A 21,429-nucleotide genomic window follows, 5' to 3' on the forward strand; every position below is an offset into this window, starting at 1 on the left:
GGTCCTCTGTAGAGCAGCCAGTGTTCTTAACTGCTGAGCCGTCTCTCCAGCCCCAGAACACTTTCTTCTTTAAAACAGGGGAAAGAGAAGTTATTCAAGACTCCAAAAGGATACTGAGGGTGGTGGTACATACCTTTAATCTCAGCAGATTTAGAAGACAGATCTCTGTGAATTCGAGGCCATCCTGGTCTACATAGAGAGTTTTAGGTCATCCAGGACTATACTGTGAGGCCCTGTCTTTAAAAAAAAAAAAAAATCATCCAAAAGGAGCATTTTCAGGTTGTAAAGAATTTGAATATTTTTGTTTGTTTCTTTTTTTTTTTATTTTTTTTCCAGACAGGGTTTCTCTGTGTAACAGCACTGGCTGTCCTGGAACTCACTCTGTAGAGCAGCCTCGAACTCACAGAGACCTGCCTGCCTCTGCCTTCTGAGTGCTGGGATTAAAGCTGTCTGCCATCACCACCTGACTTTTGTTTATTTCTTTTCTTCCATTCTCATTCTGCAGTTGAGGCTGGCCTGGAACTCCTAGTAATTCTCCTGCCTCAGACTTCTGGGATCACAGTTGTGAGCTGCTGAAAATTTACAATCATTCATCTAGTCCGGGGTAGGGTGGGGAAGAGACCACTTCTCAACCCTGTGAAGCCCAGGTTCATCATACAGTCTTCTTCTCTCCTCTAAGCTGCAGTTTGGCCGGTTCCAAACGCAGCCCAATCCTAGATTGGAGCAGGAAGCAGCTCCCACAGCCGGGAAGATTTGGCCCACACTGAGAAACAAAAGCGGCTTTCTGAACTCAATCTTCTTTCTTTTTAAGTTCTCCTCCTCTTTCTCTCCAGAGAGACAACAGAAATAATTGATCCATCATCCCTTACCAGACACAGATTCCCATGCAAATTCCCTCCTCTCTCCAGACCTCCAATTTACAAGCCTAGTGTGTTGGGGTGTTGGGGGGGGGGGCTTTCTACGGACCACGCCACCCCTCAGCCAGGTGAGAGATGGCGAGGAGAAATCCTCTGTCACAACCCCAGCCTCCACCCTCGCCACACACACCATCTCTCGGGTGTGGAATCACTTAAAGTTTGGGTAAAACTCCCTTTTCTCCCGGGAGATCAAATCTGGAAGCCTTTAGGAGGCGGGGCAGGAATGGGGAGGGAGAAGGCAAATTCCCCAAAACATTCGTCAGACCTAAGAGAGCAGTTTATTCCCTCAAAACTGCCCATCACCCCCGCCATTAACTTTCTATTAAGACCTCCTCCTTATGGCAACTAAACTTTACTTTGCATAATTAAGATTTTCCTCGGAAGGGGGGTGGATTGAAACCACAGCTCCGGGCCTTTCTCCTTCACCTCACCCCCCCACCCCTGCCCTAGCCCTGCAGCCTGGCCTCTGAGTTCCTGAATTTTCTCACTTTGAGGTGCCACGGAACACAAAGAACCATAATGGGCTCCTTTGTGCTCGCTATGGGGCAATTACACCCCGGAGTCCCGGCCCCTTTAAGAGCCCCTTAAAGAGACAGGCTCTCATTTTTCAGAGGGTTACTTAAGGGTGTGTGAAGGGGGAGGGGCGAGGCAAACTTCTCGGGGTCCTTGTTTAGGGTGGAGTTACACTTTTACCACGACTGTTTGAGAAGGGCTTGAAAGAAGTCTTTGCAAAAAAGTTTTAAAAGTTCGCTTACGAGCTTTTAAAACACACACATTTTTATATTTTTATATATTTTTTAACCTGAGATTTTATTTTCACTTGATTTTATAAATGGCATTGGAAAAGGGAGGCGGGGTTGAGGAGCGGGGAGGTGAGCCAAGAGCTTGTGTACCCGAGAGCGCCTGGGCTCCAGGACCCCAGATCAGGCTTGAGTTGCCTGGATCGGACGCCACCCTGGGAAAACGTGTCTCTGGACCTCGCCTCGGCGACTCCGAAGAAATCGCGGATTGGGCAAACAGCCCCTAATATAATAATAGCTTGTCTCTTTAAAAAAAAGCCAAGGGAGGGGGGTAGAGTTTTCTTGGCATCTGGTTTCTGATCTCATTATGTTGTGGTCGACCAATCCAGCCCTCGGGGCTGGTCCTCGAGTTTAAATCTGATTGGCCGAGAGCACATTTTGGGACGGCGCAAAGCTCGACGGGGCGGTTTCAAGGATCCCTTTGAGGGGGGGCCGGGCTGAGGAGAGGGCGGGGCCGCCAGCGGGGGCCCCCTTGAAACCGACTAATTGGGATCGGAGAGGCCGAGGTGAGGGCTGAAGGAGGCACAAAGGAGTCGCTGGGTAGAGGAGGGTGGGGAGAGGGGAAGCCCAGAGGCTAGAGGAGGAGGAAGAGGAGCGAGGGCAGCTGTGCGCGGTGTCTTCGACCACTCAGTCCGACCGCGGCGAGCCAGCAGGCGGGTGCGCCGCCCCCTCCCCCGCCCGGCCTCCCCAACTCTGCGGCCGCGAGCAAAGTTTGCAAAGAGGCGCGGGAGGCGGCCGGGCAGCTAGGCGGCAGCCGGGAAGGCGCGCGGTCTCGGGGTTGGGGGCGGGGGCTGGGGGGAGCCCAGGAGCCGAGTGGGGGGCGGCGGCGGCCAGCATGCGGGCCCGCAGCGCCCTGCCCCGCAGCGCCCTGCCCCGCTTGCTGCTGCCACTGCTGCTGCTGCCAGCCGCCGGGCCGGCCCAGTTTCACGGGGAGAAGGGCATCTCCATCCCGGACCACGGCTTCTGCCAGCCCATCTCCATCCCGCTGTGCACGGACATCGCCTACAACCAGACCATCATGCCCAACCTTCTGGGCCACACGAACCAGGAGGACGCGGGTCTGGAGGTGCACCAGTTCTACCCGCTGGTGAAGGTGCAGTGCTCGCCCGAGCTGCGCTTCTTCCTGTGCTCCATGTACGCTCCGGTGTGCACGGTGCTGGAGCAGGCCATCCCGCCGTGCCGCTCCATCTGCGAGCGAGCGCGCCAAGGCTGCGAGGCGCTCATGAACAAGTTCGGCTTCCAGTGGCCCGAGCGCCTCCGCTGCGAGCATTTCCCGCGTCATGGCGCGGAGCAGATCTGCGTGGGCCAAAACCACTCCGAGGACGGAGCTCCTGCGCTACTCACCACCGCGCCGCCTTCCGGGCTGCAGCCCGGCGCGGGTGGCACCCCGGGCGGCCCTGGCGGCGGTGGCGTGCCCCCACGCTACGCCACTCTGGAGCACCCTTTCCACTGCCCCCGCGTCCTCAAGGTGCCGTCCTATCTCAGCTATAAGTTTCTAGGTGAGCGTGATTGTGCAGCGCCCTGCGAGCCCGCACGGCCCGACGGCTCCATGTTCTTCTCGCAGGAGGAGACGCGTTTTGCCCGTCTCTGGATCCTCACCTGGTCGGTGCTGTGCTGCGCTTCCACGTTCTTCACGGTCACCACCTACTTAGTGGACATGCAGCGCTTCCGCTACCCAGAGCGGCCCATCATCTTTCTGTCCGGCTGCTACACCATGGTGTCGGTGGCCTACATCGCGGGCTTCGTGCTCCAGGAGCGCGTGGTGTGCAATGAGCGCTTCTCTGAGGACGGTTACCGCACGGTGGTGCAGGGCACCAAGAAAGAGGGCTGCACTATACTCTTCATGATGCTGTACTTCTTCAGCATGGCCAGCTCCATCTGGTGGGTGATTCTCTCCCTCACCTGGTTCCTGGCAGCCGGTATGAAGTGGGGCCACGAGGCCATCGAGGCCAATTCGCAGTACTTCCACCTGGCCGCCTGGGCCGTGCCGGCCGTCAAAACCATCACCATCCTGGCCATGGGCCAGATCGACGGCGACCTGCTGAGCGGCGTGTGCTTCGTGGGCCTCAACAGCCTGGACCCGCTGCGGGGCTTCGTGCTGGCGCCGCTCTTCGTGTACCTGTTCATCGGCACCTCCTTCCTGCTGGCCGGCTTCGTGTCGCTCTTCCGCATCCGCACCATCATGAAGCACGACGGCACCAAGACGGAGAAGCTGGAGAGGCTCATGGTGCGCATCGGCGTCTTCTCGGTGCTCTACACCGTCCCGGCCACCATCGTCATCGCCTGCTACTTCTACGAGCAGGCCTTCCGCGAGCACTGGGAGCGCTCGTGGGTAAGCCAGCACTGCAAGAGCCTGGCCATCCCGTGCCCGGCCCACTACACGCCGCGCATGTCGCCCGACTTCACAGTCTACATGATCAAATACCTCATGACGCTCATCGTGGGCATCACGTCGGGCTTCTGGATCTGGTCCGGCAAGACGCTGCACTCGTGGAGGAAGTTTTACACGCGTCTCACCAACAGCCGGCACGGTGAGACCACCGTGTGATGCGGCCTCGCCTGGTGGGCACCCCCTCCCTCCCCCAGGGCCGGACCGCGTGGTGCCCTCCTTCACTCGGGAGGGGGTGCGCCCTATGGACTCCTATTTTATTTTTTTAAATAAAGAACAGTAAAAACCATCTTATTTTAGGTCGCTTTTTAAAAAGAACTCTGTCCAACACCCCCCTACCAGGTTTGTAATTAAAACTGTAAATAGTCTTTGTAAATTTAATTATATATTTTATATTTAAAAGGAAAATGGGGGAAAAAAAAAAAAAAAGACCAGCGAGGGCGCCAGGGCGCCAGGGCTGAAGAATGGGGTGGGGGTGGGGGAGGAGGTCTCGCCTCTTCTAAGTGCCCTTTTAAAAGCCGCCCTGTGCTCTGGTTCGAATTTTTTGGTGATTTGGCAGGGCTGGGCCTGCTGGGAGAGGCACCTAGCATGCGCGCTGTTTTTGTTGGCTTCAAGGACTTGGAAGTTAGTTCCACTCAAGTTCTATAAAAGCCAAATTTGCAAGCCTCCTCGCCGACGCGGGGCCTGGGGAAGCTGTTGGATATTTTTTACGAGACTTGGATTCGTTTTGTTATATTTTATTTCCCGTTCTTCTCCCCCACCCCCACCCCCCTTTTCACCCTCCTCATTTGTTCTGTCTCCCTCACTCGAAATCTGGAAAACTCCCAATCCAGATGCAGACGCGGAAAAACATACCGCTTTTCGGGAGAGGGCGGAGATGTGGGGAGGAATGGCCTCCATCCCCCCCCCCCAGCCCACTCCCCCGCGGGCACGGAGACCCTTCTGTGGTTTCAGCTCCGGCCCACGCGCAGAGAGTGGGCCACAAAACGCTTTGTGAAGTGTGTTTTGACACTCGCCCCCCACCCCCGCCCAGTACACACACCATTTTAAGAACTACCCTCTTTCCCTGAATTTTAGAGATTCCACTAGCCTCTGAAGTCTGTATTTGCCAACCCTGGGACCTTTTGCTCTTCGATCCCTTTCTCTCCCGGTAGTCTGCTCCCCGCAGTGGTATCCAGGTTAGCAGTTTTTAGGGTTGGGTTGTGTGTTATGTGTGGGGTTTTGTTTGTTTGTTTTTGTTTTCCAAAAGCAGTAAAAATGGTTGGGTTGGAGGGAGGGGAATGGATGGGCTGGTGGGAATTTTAGTTTTCTTTTGACAAAGACTGGCCTTTTAAAAAAATAAAAAGTTGTCCAGGAAAACAAGAACAGAAACTACTGGGTTAAGTTCGCTTTAGAAGGCCTCTCTGGGCAGGCTCTTTGTGGCTGTGGGGATGGGGTTGCGTGTTTACTACGTGACATTCTATATCATAAGAGTGATAGAATGTGTCTAACATGTTTCTTCCCCCTGCACACAAATAAAAGTAAAGATTTTTCTTAAGTTAGCTGCCTGAGAGATGATATATAAAGTATCTTTGCCAGTATGAGAATTCCAGTCTCCAACACACATCAGTCCCCTCCGCTGTTCGGAGTCTTAGAATTTGGAGGCTGAAGAATTGCAGCCTAGCACGCCAGAGCTGTGCCCTCACCATCTCTCCTGTTTCTCGATAATAGTGCAAATTAAACCTAATAATCATCCTAATAAAGCGCATTTAATTATCTTCAGAGATCTAGCCCTTTAATTGTGTTTAACAGGGTTGTAACCCCCCCTCCCCTTAACCAAACCACACACCCCCTCCCCTCTCCCCTTCACCTATTTGGTTGGGGGTCGGGGAGAGCGGGCTCCTTGCCCAGGGCCTCGATTGTTTGACTAAATAGTTGCGGGGAAACTGATTTCTTATCATCTTTTGTTGGCAGACTTGTGGGGACCGGGGAGAAAGTAAGTTGGAACCCCGACTTCCATGTGTTTGTGCGTGTTAGTTTATGTTGGGGGAAGGGAAGTGGGAATGTTGGGTGGTAATTGAAGTCATATGTGGGGCTTTGTTTGCGATTGTATTGAAGCCTGGGCATTTCAGCAGAGACCCCCTTCCCAAAATATATAGTCTTTCTCCAAATTATTTGTGCTAAATTCACCAAGTCTTCAGCATAAATTTGCCTGTGATGGGGGCGGGGAAGCAATGTCACCACTCCAGGGCTCCATTTCTTCCCAGTCTGAAAGGACCCGGTAAAGGCTATGAGAAAGAGTTAAATTCCACACAATTATGAGTGTCTCTCCTGGCAATAAAGGTGAGACTCCAGGAATCCAGTGGGGTTTACCAGTGCCTGGGATGAAGTACAACAGGAAGAGGATGCTGGTTTCTGCTGAAAAATTGGGGAGAGCCTTCCCCACCCTCGAGATTGCCAGGGTCTTGGCTCTGTGCGCTTCTGTGACATCCGCTTCTGTGCCCTCACAGGAATGGCTTAAAGAGAGGTGAGCTGGTGACGCTAGCCTTTTCTTCCCACCCCCTCCCCCCACCTCAAGGTCTCCTGCCAACCTAGGGTACAGGGCCTGGACGATAGACAAAGTGGCTTCGTGACGAGCGGGGGAGGAAAGATAAATTAGCTTCTCGGAGAGCCACAGATCCTAAAGAGGTAGCCAAGGAGTGAAGTGCCTGAGAGAACACAGTGGGGGAGACCTCCCTCCATCCCACTCCCACTTCAATGAAACCTCTGAAATGGGGGGAGCTTGAGGGCAAAGTGTGAGGGTACTGCAGGCTAGAAAAGGCCTTAGAGGGAACCCCAACGTCGACTGCCTGAGCTTGAGGCTGCACCTGGGATCAGTGTCTCCATTGTTTGGAGAACCCAGTTAAAACATGGGCTCAGAGGTCCGCTTCTAGGCCCTATGTGGAGGAACCACTTTCTGTCTTGTAAACGGGTTGCTCCTTCCCTCTGGAGGAAGGCCTTGCATTTAATGGAGCGTAGAAATGAAAAGGAAAACTTCGTAGGTCACAGGCCACAGGTGATGTCTCCCAGTTCTCTCAAGTCCTAGAGTGACGTGGCAGCCCTGCTGTGGCCAGGTCTCTCCTTGAGACAGCTCTGCTGTGGCCAGATCTCTCCTTGAGACAGCTCTGCGGTGGCCAGATCTCTCCTTGAGACACCCTCCTTACTGTTTAGACTGTTTAACGCCCCCCCCCCCCAAGTCCCGGCCTTATGTCAAATACATCCCCATTGTTACAAATTCCTACTCCTTTAAGAGATAGTTAAAAAGCAGGCCTCCAAGAAGCCACTTAAGTTTTCCTAGACAAATTCCTCTGTCTCCCAAAGATTGAGTATTGGGTTCTTTTTAGAGGACCTGTAACTACCAACTCCTGGACTATTAAAGGGGGGAAGTCTCCAAGAGGCGTTGGGACTCTTGCTTTTGGTTGGATTCTGGCTACACTGGCTAGGTGCTGTGGAACATGCATGTGAGCTCATGGAGCCATCCATACGCCTGCCCTTCAGTTGAATTGTCCCTTCTGCAGATTTTGCTGCTCACTGGATCAGATCACCTCAAACCCCTAAAGTTAAATTTCTGATGGAAGATTACACTGACTCGGAATATGAACACTCTTTAGTTCTTTGGGGGGCTGGGGAGAGGCCAGCCCACATGAACACACAATTTTACATTTTAAGTTTAGGATTCCAGACCATTTGGCCAACTCCCCTGCCCCAGCCCCAGCTAGTTACACTCATCTCTGTGGTGGGACGGGAATCTGTGTGATAGACATGGTAGCTCCTGCCTGTAACCCCAGCACTAGGGAGGCTGAGAGAAAGCATGGTTTGGGCCACAAAGTGAATTCTAGGCCAGCCTGGGCTATGATGAAACTCTCTCAAAACAACAGTAAACACACACACACACACACACACACACACACACACACACACACACACACACGGGGTGGAAGGCAGGGGCACAACTAACTAGACCTATAAAAGCAGAAACCCCCAAACTAGATGGTTCTTAGGATGATGAGAGTCTTCTCTCGGGTAACAAATTATCAGACCCAGCAGAGTGTGGGGAGCTGACGATATGGAGTGTTTGGAGGGACAAAGGACAGGTCTCTGCATCTATGTGTGGAGAGACGCCTGGGTGAGGCAGGCCAATTGTGCAGGGTTTCTCACCTCTGCCTGGTGTCCCCATGGGCAGAAAGGCCATGTTCCTGTCAAGCTAGGCTGCCATGAGGGTAAGCTAGGTGGTACAGACAGAGCCAGCCCAGAGCACATGTCAGATACACGCTAGCACTTTCCCAACTACTTAGGATAAATTCCTGAAAGTAGAATTACTGCCTCAAAGGACACACGTTTCTTGAGAGCCTTATAACCTATTGGTATTAGTACCTTGCACAGATTAGAATGATTTCCCAGGATCCTAGGTTCGAGCTCTGATTCTGAATGCTAGCCTAGTGTCATGGGGCTCCTCAGGGTGGTGGTGGGCAACGTTTGTCTCCCTCTCTGATTAGGACACAAATGTCTTACTTGCCTGAGTGAGCAGGGCACACACCAGGGCGGGACTGCCTCTCCAACGGCTTTGAAGCCAGCTAATTAGGGCTAGGGCTGTCACAGCTGGCTTCCCCTGTGCCCCCCCCCCCCACCTCCTTCCCCAGCTTCCCAGCCCAAGAGCCTTCCCCAGCTTCGCCTGCCCCTGCACACTAGTCCTCCAAGCCCTCAGCAAAGGTACCAGATTTTGCAAACCGGAAGGGCTAAGGCAAAAAGTAAGTAAGATGAAGAAGGAGAAGGTAGGACAAGGAGCCGCACTCATCCTTTGCCCTTTAGAGTCTTGACTGCCTGTTGCCGGGGCTGTCTCCTCGTTCCCAATGAGACCTAGTGAGGAGCCAACCTGGGCTGGGGGCTGAGCTCGGAGCCCTTTGTTTGAAAGCCAAAGCTTTCTGAAGGTTCCAGCTTCCCGATCTGGCCCTTATAATTAGCCCCAATCAGAGTGTTTATGTCGGGGCCTCGTGCGGAACTCAGAGCCCCGTGATTTCATTTAAAACCTGGGGAGAGGGGGAGGGGACTCGTGTGGGGGCAAGCGAAAAAGAGGGAGGAGGTGGAAGGTGACGACAAGAAGCCCCGGAAGAAGGTGGGGTAAGAGGGTTCTGGGGGGGAACAAACACCCCCTCTTTGGCCATAGCAGGGGACAAGACACCTTCCCAGGATAGCTGACCCCCAGCAAATCCTGACTCAGGGCAGGCTCTGTGGGTGGGTGGGCTCATGCCAGTCGGAAATAGCTTGGATATAATTAACACAAGTAATCACCTCTCAGCCCAGTGGGAGGGAAGGGTGCAGGCCAGAGCCCGGCTCCCCCAGGAAGCTCTGGCTGCCCTTCTTCTTCCTCTCCCTAAGGGCCTGGGGTTAGCCAGGCTCCGCAGCTGCTGGAGACAGAGTATGGTCAGGGAAGGGATGTGGGAAAGAAGGGGGGCTTATTCTTATCTCTGGCCTCCTGGGTGATAGCAGAGTGTGGGCTGAGGCAGAAAAGCCGGGGCTTGAGGGGACAGCAGGAATTGTGGGTGCTAGAGAGAGAGTTCCCAGCTACTGCTCCCAGGTGGCAGGGGGTTTGCCCCTCCCCCTCGCTCACCCCCCCCCCCCCACGTCTAAGCATCCCAAGGGCCTCTCCAGTAGAGGTGGCTTGTAGGGAATTCTACCTACAAGACTCAGTGTTTTGTGCCAAGGGGGCTGGGAGAGCCATGAGCAGTGTGGAGGCAGAGCTCACAATTCCTTTGCTTAGATCCTTCCAGGCCAGGAAGGGCTGTGAGTGCGGCTCAGCAGAAGAGAACATGGCTACCGTAAGTGGGCAAGGTCATGAGTTCAATCCCCAGCACTGAAAAAAAGAAAAAAAAAAAATCCTACCAGATCCCCAAGGAATATCTGAAGTCCTTCATTCCTATCGCCTATGATGCATACACTGGATCTTATGGTCCTAGATCAACCTGCCTCTTGGCTTTGCAACTTACAATCCCTACCTTTCCCTTCCCTTAGCCCACAAGGTCCTCAGAACTGCCCCAGGCTGGCAGCCACATCCCATCCAGTCTTCTCGATACCCATGGTGGTTGCTGTGTTGGGTGAGTCTTTATCTCTGTGTGCCAGAGCCATGCAAGGGGCCAAGACCACAGGCTCGGGAACCTGTCTATTAAGGTGTGTGTGTGTGTGTGTGTGTGTGTGTGTGTGTGTGTGTGTGTGTGTGTGTGCTGTATATGTGTGAGTATGTGTGTGCTGTGTATGTGTGTGTGTGTGTGTGCTGTGTATATGATGTGTGTGTGCTATGTATGTGTGTGTGTTGTGTATGTGAGTGTGTGTGTGTGTGGTGTGTGGTGTGATGGAGAGGACTCTTATTCCATGAGAGGTTTTTGTCTACATAACAGAATCAACTTTACTCATACAATTTCTCTCTTGAGCCTTTTTTGATTTGTTAGGGTCTCAAGTAGACCAGGCTGGCCCAGAATCCTCAATCTTCTTGTCTTCTTCCCACCCATCCCCTACAATGCTGGGATTCCAGGTGTGTGTGCTCAGGGTTGAACCCAGGGCTTTGCACATGATAGGCAAGCACTCTACCAATGGAGCCCTATCCCCGGCCCTCCTCTGACCCCCTTTGTGCCCTGCTCCCCAGCAGTCCTGAGCACCTCTTCCTTCCTGGCCCAGGGTAGTGTGTAATCTTCTATCCCCTGATGTGGGCTTCCTTGTGGACATGTCTAATCAAATTTTATTCTGCTCTTCCACATGATGTTGGCTTAATTCATAAGCCAGCGAAGATACCAAGTGTGGCGGAAGGAAGCCACTGTTCTGTTCTACAGAATCATCATCCAAGCCAGCGGACGCCTTTGATCCCAGCACTCGGGGGGCAGAGGCAGGTGGATCTCTGTGAGTTCAAGGCCAGCCTGGTCTACAAAGTGAGTTCTAGGACAGCCAGGGCTACACAGAGAAAGCTTGTCTCAAAAAAAAAAAAAAAAAAAAAAAAAAATCATCCAAGCAATGAACCGGAGTAATCTGTCGTAAAACTCGCATGCGCTAAGAGTATGGTACAGGGTGACGGCTCAGTGGTAAGAGTGCTGGCCGCACAAGCTTGAGAACCCGAGTTCGAATCCCCAGTATGGGGTAAAGGTTGAACTTGACTGCCAGTGCCTATAACCAAGGCACTGGGAGTGGGAGACAGGAAGATCCAACAGTTCAGTTGAAAGGCAGCAAGCATCAGGTTCAGTGAGAGGCTCTGTCTCAAGAAATAAGGTGGAGCCAGGCGGTGTGGCACACCTTTAATCCCAGCACTCAGGAGGCAGAGCCAGGCAGATCTCAATGAGCTCCAGGCCAGTGTGGTCTACAGAGTGAGTTCCAGGACAGCCAGAATAGTTACACAGAGAAACCCTGTCTCAAACAAACAAACAAACAACAACAACAAAAACAAAACAAAACAAAAAAGAAATAAGGTAATGTGATGGAGGACATCCATGTCTAGCCTCTTGAGTTATGCATACACCCACTCACATTATAACACACACACACACACACACACACACACACACACACACACACACACACACAAAAAAAAAAAAAACTCTGAAAATATGTTGGCAAAGCTTAACCAGGACAGAGAATTCTGGAAACCTTCACAATCTTCACTGCTAATGAGAATGTTAAAAAAAAAAAAAAAATAGTTTTCCTATCAGCCAGAGTAATTATTCAAATATGCAATCAACAAGTCAGAATTTCCAATTAACTCATTAATTGATGAAGGAACCAATAAGCTATTATAACCTTTCAAAGGAGAACCCAAAGCAGAGACGTGTCTGGGCTATCTTGAATGCTGAAATGAGTAGTGAATGATGCCAGACTGGGTAATATCCATGGGCTATAATCAATTACATCTCCACCAGAGTATCTGCATTTCTGTGGAGAAGAATCGCTTCCATTATTATCAGCTGTCTGAGCTGTAAAATCATTCAAGGTCAATAAAACGTGCAAGGACATGCAATACCTTTTTGCCCATTGCTAAGTCTTTCATAGTTTCCTTCAGTTAGAAGTTCTGAGCACAGATATCTAAACCTAACAAGTGCCACTCACTCCTACCAAAGAGAGTTAGTTTTGCCAGGTGGCAATGGCACATGCCCTTAATCCAAGCACTCAGGAGGCAGAGCCAGGCAGATCTCTGTGAGTTTGAGGCCAGCCTGGTCTACAGAACAAGATCCAGGACAGGCACCAAAACAACACAGAGAAACCCTGTCTCAAAAAAAAAAAAAAAAAAAAAAAAAAGGTGTTAGTTTTGGTTGGGAGCTAAGAGCCATTCAGACAGAGCTGATAAACCATCCACCGGCCCCAGGCTGGCAAAGCCGTCCACCCTTATTCTTTCTCATGCTGGATTTCTGGTTTCTGTCTCCCTTGCCTTTCTTTCTTTTTTTAATTTTTATTTTGTGTTTATGGGTGTCCTGCCTGCACGTGTGTTAGTACACCGTGTACATGCCTGGTGTCCTGGGGGGTGGGGGGGTGGGCGCAGAAGAGGGCTTCAGATCCCCTGGAACAGGACTTGCAAATAGCGGTGAGCTGCCGTGTGGGTTCTGGGTTCATCCTGGGGCCTCTGGGAGAGCAGCCAGCGCGCTGACCTCTGAGTCATCGCTCCAGCCCCCCCCCCCCCCCGTTACCCTTTCACCCACATCACCATCCATTTCCCTATGACCTGTGAAACCAACACGGTTTTTTCTTCACAGGCGCCACTTAGTGTATACATACCCCACACTATACCCCACACTATACATCTATAGCACTGATAATATTAATAACGATATTGAACTGGGCATAGTGGCACAAACCTTTAATCCTAGCACTTGGGAGGCAGAGGCAGGCTGATCTCTGTGAATCTGAGGCCAGCCTGGTCTACAGAGTGAGTTCCAGGACAGCCAGAGCTACAATGTCTGGAAAAACAAACAACAACCAAAAAAAAAAAAAAAAGAAAAAGAAAAGAAAAGAAAGGTCTTATGTCAACCATAATGAATTGTGTAGCTACTCCTGGAGTACTGTCTTGAGAGAGATCCCTAGGCATCACTTGGTTTTGCAGACCACTGTGCTGGGATCCATTAGTGATGTCTAACTTGGCCACAGAATCATAGATTCTAATAGTTTTCTTGCCTGTTGGGTATTTGTCAGGCTGGCTTACACCATACACTGTCCTCCATCACCTCCTGACCAATTTTAAACATTGTTTATGGCCCTTCCTCTCTTTGACAGGGTCTTACTGCGTACCCCCAGCTGCCCTGGAACTCCCCAGGTAAACCAGGTTGGCCTCGAACTCACAGAGATCCACCTGCCTCTGCTTCCCGAGTGCTGGGATTAAAGGCCTGCACCACCAACTCCCGGCTTAGCCTTTTCTTTAAAGCCTGAGAAACCCAATGCCTGGATCATCATCAGCTTTTAGGTTTTTATTACTCCAACTGTGAGTCTAACTACCCTCTCCTCTGCCGTCCTATGGATACATCTCCTGTACGAAAAGCAGACTCTTCTTCGGTCTGACCTCAACCCACAGAATCAGAAGCTGCATCTTCACAAGGTTCCAGGGACTTGTTGATACATTCAAGTGTGAATGAAGAATGCTGGTCCAGGGGCACCTCATTCTCAGCCGACCCCGCCCCACCTCAGTTCAGCAGCTGGTCATCTTCCGGGAAGGTGCTGGCTGAGGCCCAGGTCTAAGTTTTCCCGCAGACTCTTGACTCTTACCCCATCAGAAACAGGTGTGTTCACGGACTATTTCAGCTGAGGCATGAGGATTTGAAACCATTTTGGCCCCACATTGGAGGAGCCTCGTGGAATTCTTTGGCCTGTTCTCTTAGGGTGTGAGGATCTGTTTGTGGATCTTTTGACCACGCCTCTACAGCACGTTGGGCCCCTTTCCTATTTGGGAGACTCTACAGAATTGCCTTGGGGGTCTCTAGAGTCCTGCTAAAACTTCCCACATATCCTTGAAGGTCTTTACCCCTTCCCATGGGGACCTAGGAGGTAGGGTGGAGCTGGATAGTGCAGAGACAGAAAGGAGAAACACTTGCTGAATTTGAGTTCAACCAGAGTTTGCCGAGCACTGTTCTGTGTCCCTGAGGGTGGGGGAGTGGGGTGGGGTGGGGGAATGGGGGGGAGAAGACTGGAGATATGGTAATAGATAGCGTTGGATGTGCCTTTGTGGGTTTTTTGTTGTTGTTGTTGTTGTTTTTTGTTTGTTTGTTTGTTTGAGACAGGGTTTCTCTGTGTAGCTTTGCACCTTTCCTGGAACTCACTCTGTAGCCCAGGCTGGCCTCGAACTCACAGTGATCCGCCTGCCTCTGCTTCCCGAGTGCTGGGATTAAAGGCATGTGCCACTGCCGCCTGGTGCCTTTGTGTTTAAAGAGAAGGTTTCTCTGTGTAACCCAGCAACTTTGTGGACCAGGCTGTCCTTAAACTTTCAGTGATCCTCCTACAGGCTAGAACTACTAGTGTGACTCACTACACCTGGCTGTGCCTTCTTCATTTTTGGCAGTGTTGGGGATTGAACTCAGGGCCTTGTGCACACTCGGCAAATATTCTGCCATTGAGCTACGTCCCCAGGCTCTGCTCCCTGCGCTTTGGAAAAGCAGACATATAAACAGATCATACGTAAACTCATGCGATACCAAAGGCAGACCTGGGAGTTGTTGAGAAAAAGAGAACTGAGAACATTCATGCAGAGGGAACAGCCCACCGAGGCCTTGAGGAAAAGAAGGTTGTGTCACAGGTCCATGAGGAGGATGTGTGCAACACAGGGCGGATGTGGAGACGATTGTGGTAGGGTGAAGTGAAATGAGGATTTGAGCTGATCCCCAGAGAAATCCAAATCTCATACTGCTTTCCTGGGCCCTGCCACAGATGTCTGAGCCATCTCTGCCTGCTCTGAACCCCAGATCTCATTTCTATACTGACTTGAGTCCAAAAACCAGCCTCAAAAAGGGGGGGGGGGCTGGAGAGATGGCTGCAGTTAAGATTTTCTCTTCTAGTTCCCAACACACACATCAGGCGGTTCACGACTACCTGCAAGTCCAGCAACTCCAGCTCTAGGGCATCTATCCCCTCTGGCTTCCCAGGGTCCTCACACATGCTCTTCACATACACATGTTAAATTAAAAAAAAAAATAGTAAAATTTTAGCTAGGCAGTGGTGGCGCATGCCTTTAATCCCAGCACTCAGGAGGCAGAGGCAGGTGGATCTCTGTGAGTTCCAGGCCAGCCTGGTCTACAAAATAATTTCCAGGACAGCACAGTCTCTACACAGAGAAACCCGGTCTCAAAAAACCAAAAATATAAATATAAAATGGCCAGGAGAAATTTGCATACATCCCCACATGTCAAAGGCATACATGAGCAAGTTTGGGATCCCTCCCTCCCAGTCAATGGGTGGCTGGATTCCGTCCTCACCAACCTTGTACTAATACTAAGAGAAACAGGAAGGGTCAACACATTAGCTTCCTGAGAAAGAACTCTGGAAGAGTGCTTTGGGCTTCCTTACCTGAGATGTGGGTAGAACTGAGGGCAGACTTAGTTATGCATAGGAAGCAGATCTCACCACATGGCTGTGTGTTCCTAGTGAGCATAGTTGTAGATGTGTGGGTGTGTATGTGCTTACCCTAGGAAAGGAGGACATTGCTTATCCATCCCTAAGGCTCAGGAGGATCTTATTCCCTTCTCAAAGAAAGAGGGATATGGTTTCACTGGCATCCTTTTTTTTTTTCTCAACATGATTTCTCTGGGTTACACTTCTGGCTGTCCTGGAACTCACTCTGTTGATCAGGCTGGCCTCGAACTCACAGAGATCCGTCTGCCTCTGCCTCCCGAGTGCTGGGATCAAAAGCAGGTGCTACCACCACCTAGCTCATTGGCATTCTTCTAGAAGTCACATGAAAAACTTCTTTTATAGGTTAAAAAAAGTTAGGGTTACTGGGCAGGATGGTACATGCCTGTAATCCCAGAACTTGGGAGGTAGAAACAGGAGGACCAGGAGTTCAAGGTCATCTTCAGCTACATACTGAGTTGAGGCCAGCCTGGGACACATGAGTCCCTGTGTCAAAAAGCCAAGAGAGGGCTGACAAGATGGCTCAGTGGGGAAAGACACTTGTCATCAAGCCTGATGACCTGAGTTTGATCCCCAGGACTCACACAGGTGACGGAGAAAGCCACCACCTGAAGGCTGTCCCCTGACCCTCACCGATATGCTATGACATCCATATGCACTCCCTACCTCTGCCACATGCAAAATAAAGATGTAACAGAAATATAGAAGGTCTATGTCTCCTTGCATTGCACCTGGACTCCACTGACTAACTGAACATGGTGGACACGATGCTGTGTGAGATGTGGGTCGGGTTGTGGAGCCCTATGAAGCCACAGCCCCATTTCCTTCTAACCCTTTCAGTTTATAGGGAAGACAGAAAGGACCATGTGATGTTATCACCTCCTTCCTTTTGGACTCTTGACCCTTCATGTCCCAGAGTCACCGTACCAAAAGTCTTGGCTTCAATCACTGTCATTCCCTGTAGATATGAAAAACTGGGTAGCTCCCTCTCAGGATTTGTGTACACACGGGCACCCCCCACCCCACCCCCCGCCCCGCGCTTCCCCAGGGATGTCAAAGGTGCTGTGGGAATGTGTAGATGAGTCAAATCCCAACTTTATGGACCATGGCAGACTTCCTGGAAGAAATAACATCTAAACAGAGACCGGGAGGACGGTGAGTGCAGTCGCCTGTGCAAAAGCTCCAAGGTAGGAGAGAAAGCCGTGCTCTCGAGGAACTGCAAGGAGTTCGAAGGAGTTCCATTTGGCTGAGCACCGAGGTCAGAGTTGGGAAAATGCCTGCAGGGCCGGGGGGCAGATTTTTAAGGACCTTGTGAGTTCTAAGAAGGTGTCTGTATTAGTCAGCTCTGGGTCATTGTAAATCAATTTATGAAGAGAAAAGGTGAGCTGGGCATAGCGATGCATGCAGTTAACTTAGCAACTCAGAGGATGAGGCGGAAGGATCACAAGCGTAGGGCCTGACGGGCCACAGAGGAGAGTTCAAGGCCAGCCCTGGTAACTTAGTAAATCCCTTTCTCAAAATAAAAAGCAAAGGACTGGAGATGTAACATAGGATGGCAGAGTACTTACCTAGTTGGCATGTACAAGGACCTAGGTTCAATCCCCAGTACTATGAGAGAGAGAGAGACAAAGAGAGAGAGAGAGAGAGAGAGAGAGAGAGAGAGAGAGAGAGAGAGAGAGATCATGATCTATCAGCACTATTGTTCTTGTATGTATGTGGTTTTTAGGATCTATTTTATTTTATGCACATGAGTGCTTTATTTATGTGTACATATATGTACCACCTGGGTGACTAGTGTATATGGAGATGAGAAGACTAGTTATGGATGACTGTGAACCACCACTGAACCTGAGTTCTCTGTAAGAGTAAGTAATAAGTGCTTTTAACTGCAGAGCCGTCTCACCAGCCGGTTTTGTTTATTATTTTGAGATGGTCTCACTGTGTATTCCTGGCTGGCCTGTAATTTGCTATGTAGACCAAGCTGTTCTTGAATTTACAGAGATCCGCCTGCCTCTGCCTCCCGAGTGCTGGGATTAAAGTCATGTGGCACTTTACCTGGCAACCCTGTAGTTTGGGGGCCTGTGGTGAAATGGTACATCACAGCAAAGAGCACTTGGTGGAGGAAAACCTTGTGGGTGCTGGGAACAGAACCCAGGTCTTCTGGGAGAGTACTCAGTGCTCTTAACTGCTGAACCCTCTCTCCATCCCATAAATAAATATTTTTAAGGGTGGAAAGCACATAATGAAATATAAATCCCCATTTCTCTCTTGCCTCCAGCCGGCAAGCTTTCCTACAGGTGCAGGATTTAGGATGATCACTCTGGCCTAAGAGAAAGCAAGCCCCAGAATAGAGACCTTTCAGCAACCCATTCCATATTCTAGTTAGATATTAGTTGTTTATTTTATTTTGCTGTTTTTGAGGAAAAGTCTCTATAGCCCTGGCTGTCCTGGAACTCACTCTATAGACCAGACTGGCCTTGAACTCACAGAAATCCACCTGCCTCTGCCTCCTGGGTGCTGGGATTAAAGTACTTCTTCTGTCTTGGGGGCCAGTGATGACAGAGAAGTCTAACTGCTCTGAAGGAAGGAAGAGCTACATAGGAAGGGGGGGAGGTGCTGAGGACGTGGCTCAGTGGCAGCGTGTGTACCGACATGCAGGAGACCCCGAGTTCCAGCCCCAGCCCTGAAACACCAGCTGCAGCAATAGACTCCGGGAGAGAGACCACCCTGGAGGATGCGAAGGGAAAGCGAAGTCCACGTGGCCCTGTTTCTTCCAGCCACCAGAATAACCTCTCCCCAAACAATCGTGGTGCCATCTTGGATTTCCCAGAACCACAGGAGCCAACCCAGCCACACTGCATGATGCCAAGAGCTGTCTACTGTACTAGGCTTATATTGCTGACCCGTAGGCAAATTTTTAAAAAATTAACTATTGTTTTAAGCCTCTCTGTCTTGGGGTGGACTGTCACTCAATGAAAGAAGAGAGAGGAGGGAAGTGAGAGGTCCACTGTCCCCAAGGTGCCCGTGAGCTGCTGCACCTCTGTAATCCAGAGCTTCCATGCGGGAGGTTCAGGAGCCTCGGTCTGTTGTTTCTCTCGTGCCCCATAAACAGCTCTGAGATCCAACTGCATGTGGATTGTGGCTGCTTCGGGTGAGCCTTCTCTGCCTTCAGTTTAGGGGAAGGAATTTTCTTTCTCCTGACTTCATACTCCTGGGAATGTGCTTTTTCTTTGGATTTCTGTTCCTCTTCTTGCTTTTTCCTTTTCTTTTCTGAGACAAGTTCTCACTGTGTAGTCTTGGTTATCCTGAAACTCAGTATGTGGACCAGGCTGGCCTCTTAACTCACAGAGATCTGTCTGCCTCTGTCTCTCCAGGGGTAGGGTTAAAGATGTGGGGCACCCGTGCAGATGTTCACGGGCGGTGCTCCTGCTGGAGGCCATGTTGATGTCCACGGTCTGTGTTACCACCAAAGGCTGTGTGGATGTCTGTGGTCTGTGTTACCACCAAAGGCTGTGTGGATGTCCGTGGTCTGTGTTGGCACCTGAAGCCATGTTGGTGTCTGTGGCCTGTGTTACCACCAAAGGCCATGCTAACATTCTTGGCCTGTGCTGCTGTTAGGGGCAGGATGGTGTCCATGGTCTGTGCTATGGCCTAGGACCGTGTTGATGTCTGTGGTCTGTACTGTCATCATAGACCACACTGAGGTCCATGGTCCATGCTGTTGCTGGAAATCGTGTGAAAGTCCATGATCTGTGCTACCCATGACTGTCAAGGGTGAGGGAGCTACTTTTGCAATGGTATCTAGGACTGTAGACTCCCGGTTGAAAATGACAGACTTGGAGGGGCTTCTGTGACAACCTCTCTCCTTCACCTCCACGCCCCCCCAAGAGAAACAGTCTAGACAGGAAGCTGTTGAAGAGGACTCTTCAAAACTGTGATAGGGATGCTGAAGTGCAGCTCTTCACAGCTGATGGCTTCTGGCAGGGCTGGGGGTGGGGAAGGACTCGGTTTTCTTTAGGGGGCTGGCCACTGGGAGTTTGACCGTGCTCCAGTGAGGATATGAACAACACAGACTGGACTTAGTTTATTTTTTCTTTTCTTCTTCTTCTTTTTTGGGGGGGGGGGTTGTCACAAGGGTGGGGTTGTAGATCTGGGATGACTGAGAGGTGAGTGTGGTCAAGGTGCATTATGTGAAATTCTCAAATAGTAAAAACATTCTGTTGAAAAAGAATGTGTGGGCTGGAGAGCTGGCTCAGAGGTTAAGAGCATTAGCTGCTCTTCCAGAGGTCCTGAGTTCAATTTCCAGTGACCACATGGTGGTTTACAACCATCTGTAATATGATCTGGTGCCCTCTTCTCGAATGTAGGCAGAGCACTGTATACATAATAAATCAAAAAAATCAAAAAGAAAAAGAAAAGAAAAGAAAGGAAAAAGAATATGTGGGCCGCCATGCCTGGAAGATTCCTATTTCTAGCACAGGGTTACATACCAAGTTGTTGTTCACTAAACGCCAGAGACGCACGGTTAACTGAGGCTCATTGATAGAGTCCTGGGTGGGCTCCTGTTCCTGGGTTCCTCTTCCGGTCAAAGTCCCCTGGTCATTCTATCTATGAGAAGAAGGGCCCATCTCCCATCTCTCTCCAGCTCAGGAACTGGTTCCGTGGCTAGGGGTGAGGTGGGGCTGGAGATATGGAACAGGGATTCGTGAGGGGCTTGCCGGAGTCCTCCTTCTGTGTCGTCACGGATTAAAGGCTGAGCCCACGAGGAAGGTGAAGTCACATGCAGGGAGAGTGTGACTGGCAGGAACAGAGACTCAGAGAGCTTCTTCCTCCTCCTCTTCCTCTTTGTTTCTGAGCAGAGGCCTGAAGAGGAGTGAGCATGCTTGTGTGCACCTGAAGGAGAGGGTGCCGACCTCAGGCTCTTTGACCCAAGTGTCCCCCCTCCCCTAACCCAGGGCTGTTGCCAACTCAGCCAGTTAGAGGAACCAGCCTTGTCTGTCCCTGTGCCATGGGACACATGGCTTCCATACAGTCTGGGGCTCCCCTGGGCAGGGACCTCACCCCTTTACAGGACTGGGGCTACCTGGGACCCTCTACATAGACCCTGTTGACTGCTCTTGTTGGAGGCTCCTTCATAGTCCTATTTCTTGAAGATCTGAGGAGATGGAGGATCTTTCCTATGTCCCCAACCAAACTCTTGTCACAGTAGAGTCAAAGGAGGGACTTAGGGGAGACTCCTGTCCAGCTTTCCCATATTTAAGGTAAGAGGACTGAGGCCAGCTCCATTCTGCCCTCCCAGGCCGTGTCAACCTGCTCATCCCACAACCCCTTGCGAGTGCCCCTCCCCACCTCCCACCCTGATAACCCCTTTTCTTCTCATCTTTTCTTCCTCAGTTTCTCTCTAGCATAGGTTTCGTGGTGGGGACTCTTATAACTGGGGGAATGAATGGTGGGCAACCTTCCCTGGTCATCGTGTGCTTGAAACACTTATGAAGTGTGTGAGGAACGTAAGACACTCACAACGTCTAAGCAGCTGCGCGCGCGTGCATGTGCGTGCGCGCACAGACAGACAGACAGACAGACAGAATCATACCTATATTTCCATTAGTCCCTATGTGGCCCCCCAGTTCCCTAGATGAACCCTCGCTGCTGTCCACAGCTGGCATGACTTTGGGCAACAGGGGCAGATGCCCGATCCCTGCCGGCCCTGGATCCAGAGGTGGAA

At 51.0% G+C, this 21,429-nt stretch overlaps 1 protein-coding gene across 1 annotated transcript; it reads left to right on the forward strand.

Annotated features, from left to right (window-relative positions):
- The first annotated feature begins 2,193 nt into the window (after positions 1-2,193).
- On the forward strand, positions 2,194-5,867 carry Fzd2 (frizzled class receptor 2). Its single transcript, XM_015995359.3, has one exon. The coding sequence runs from the start codon at positions 2,553-2,555 to the stop codon at positions 4,263-4,265; it is 1,713 nt and encodes a 570-aa protein (XP_015850845.1). The 5' UTR covers positions 2,194-2,552; the 3' UTR covers positions 4,266-5,867.
- Positions 5,868-21,429: the final 15,562 nt, after the last annotated feature.

Source organism: Peromyscus maniculatus, chromosome 8 (assembly GCF_049852395.1).
Source record: "Peromyscus maniculatus bairdii isolate BWxNUB_F1_BW_parent chromosome 8, HU_Pman_BW_mat_3.1, whole genome shotgun sequence".
Taxonomy (NCBI): Eukaryota; Metazoa; Chordata; class Mammalia; order Rodentia; family Cricetidae; genus Peromyscus; species Peromyscus maniculatus.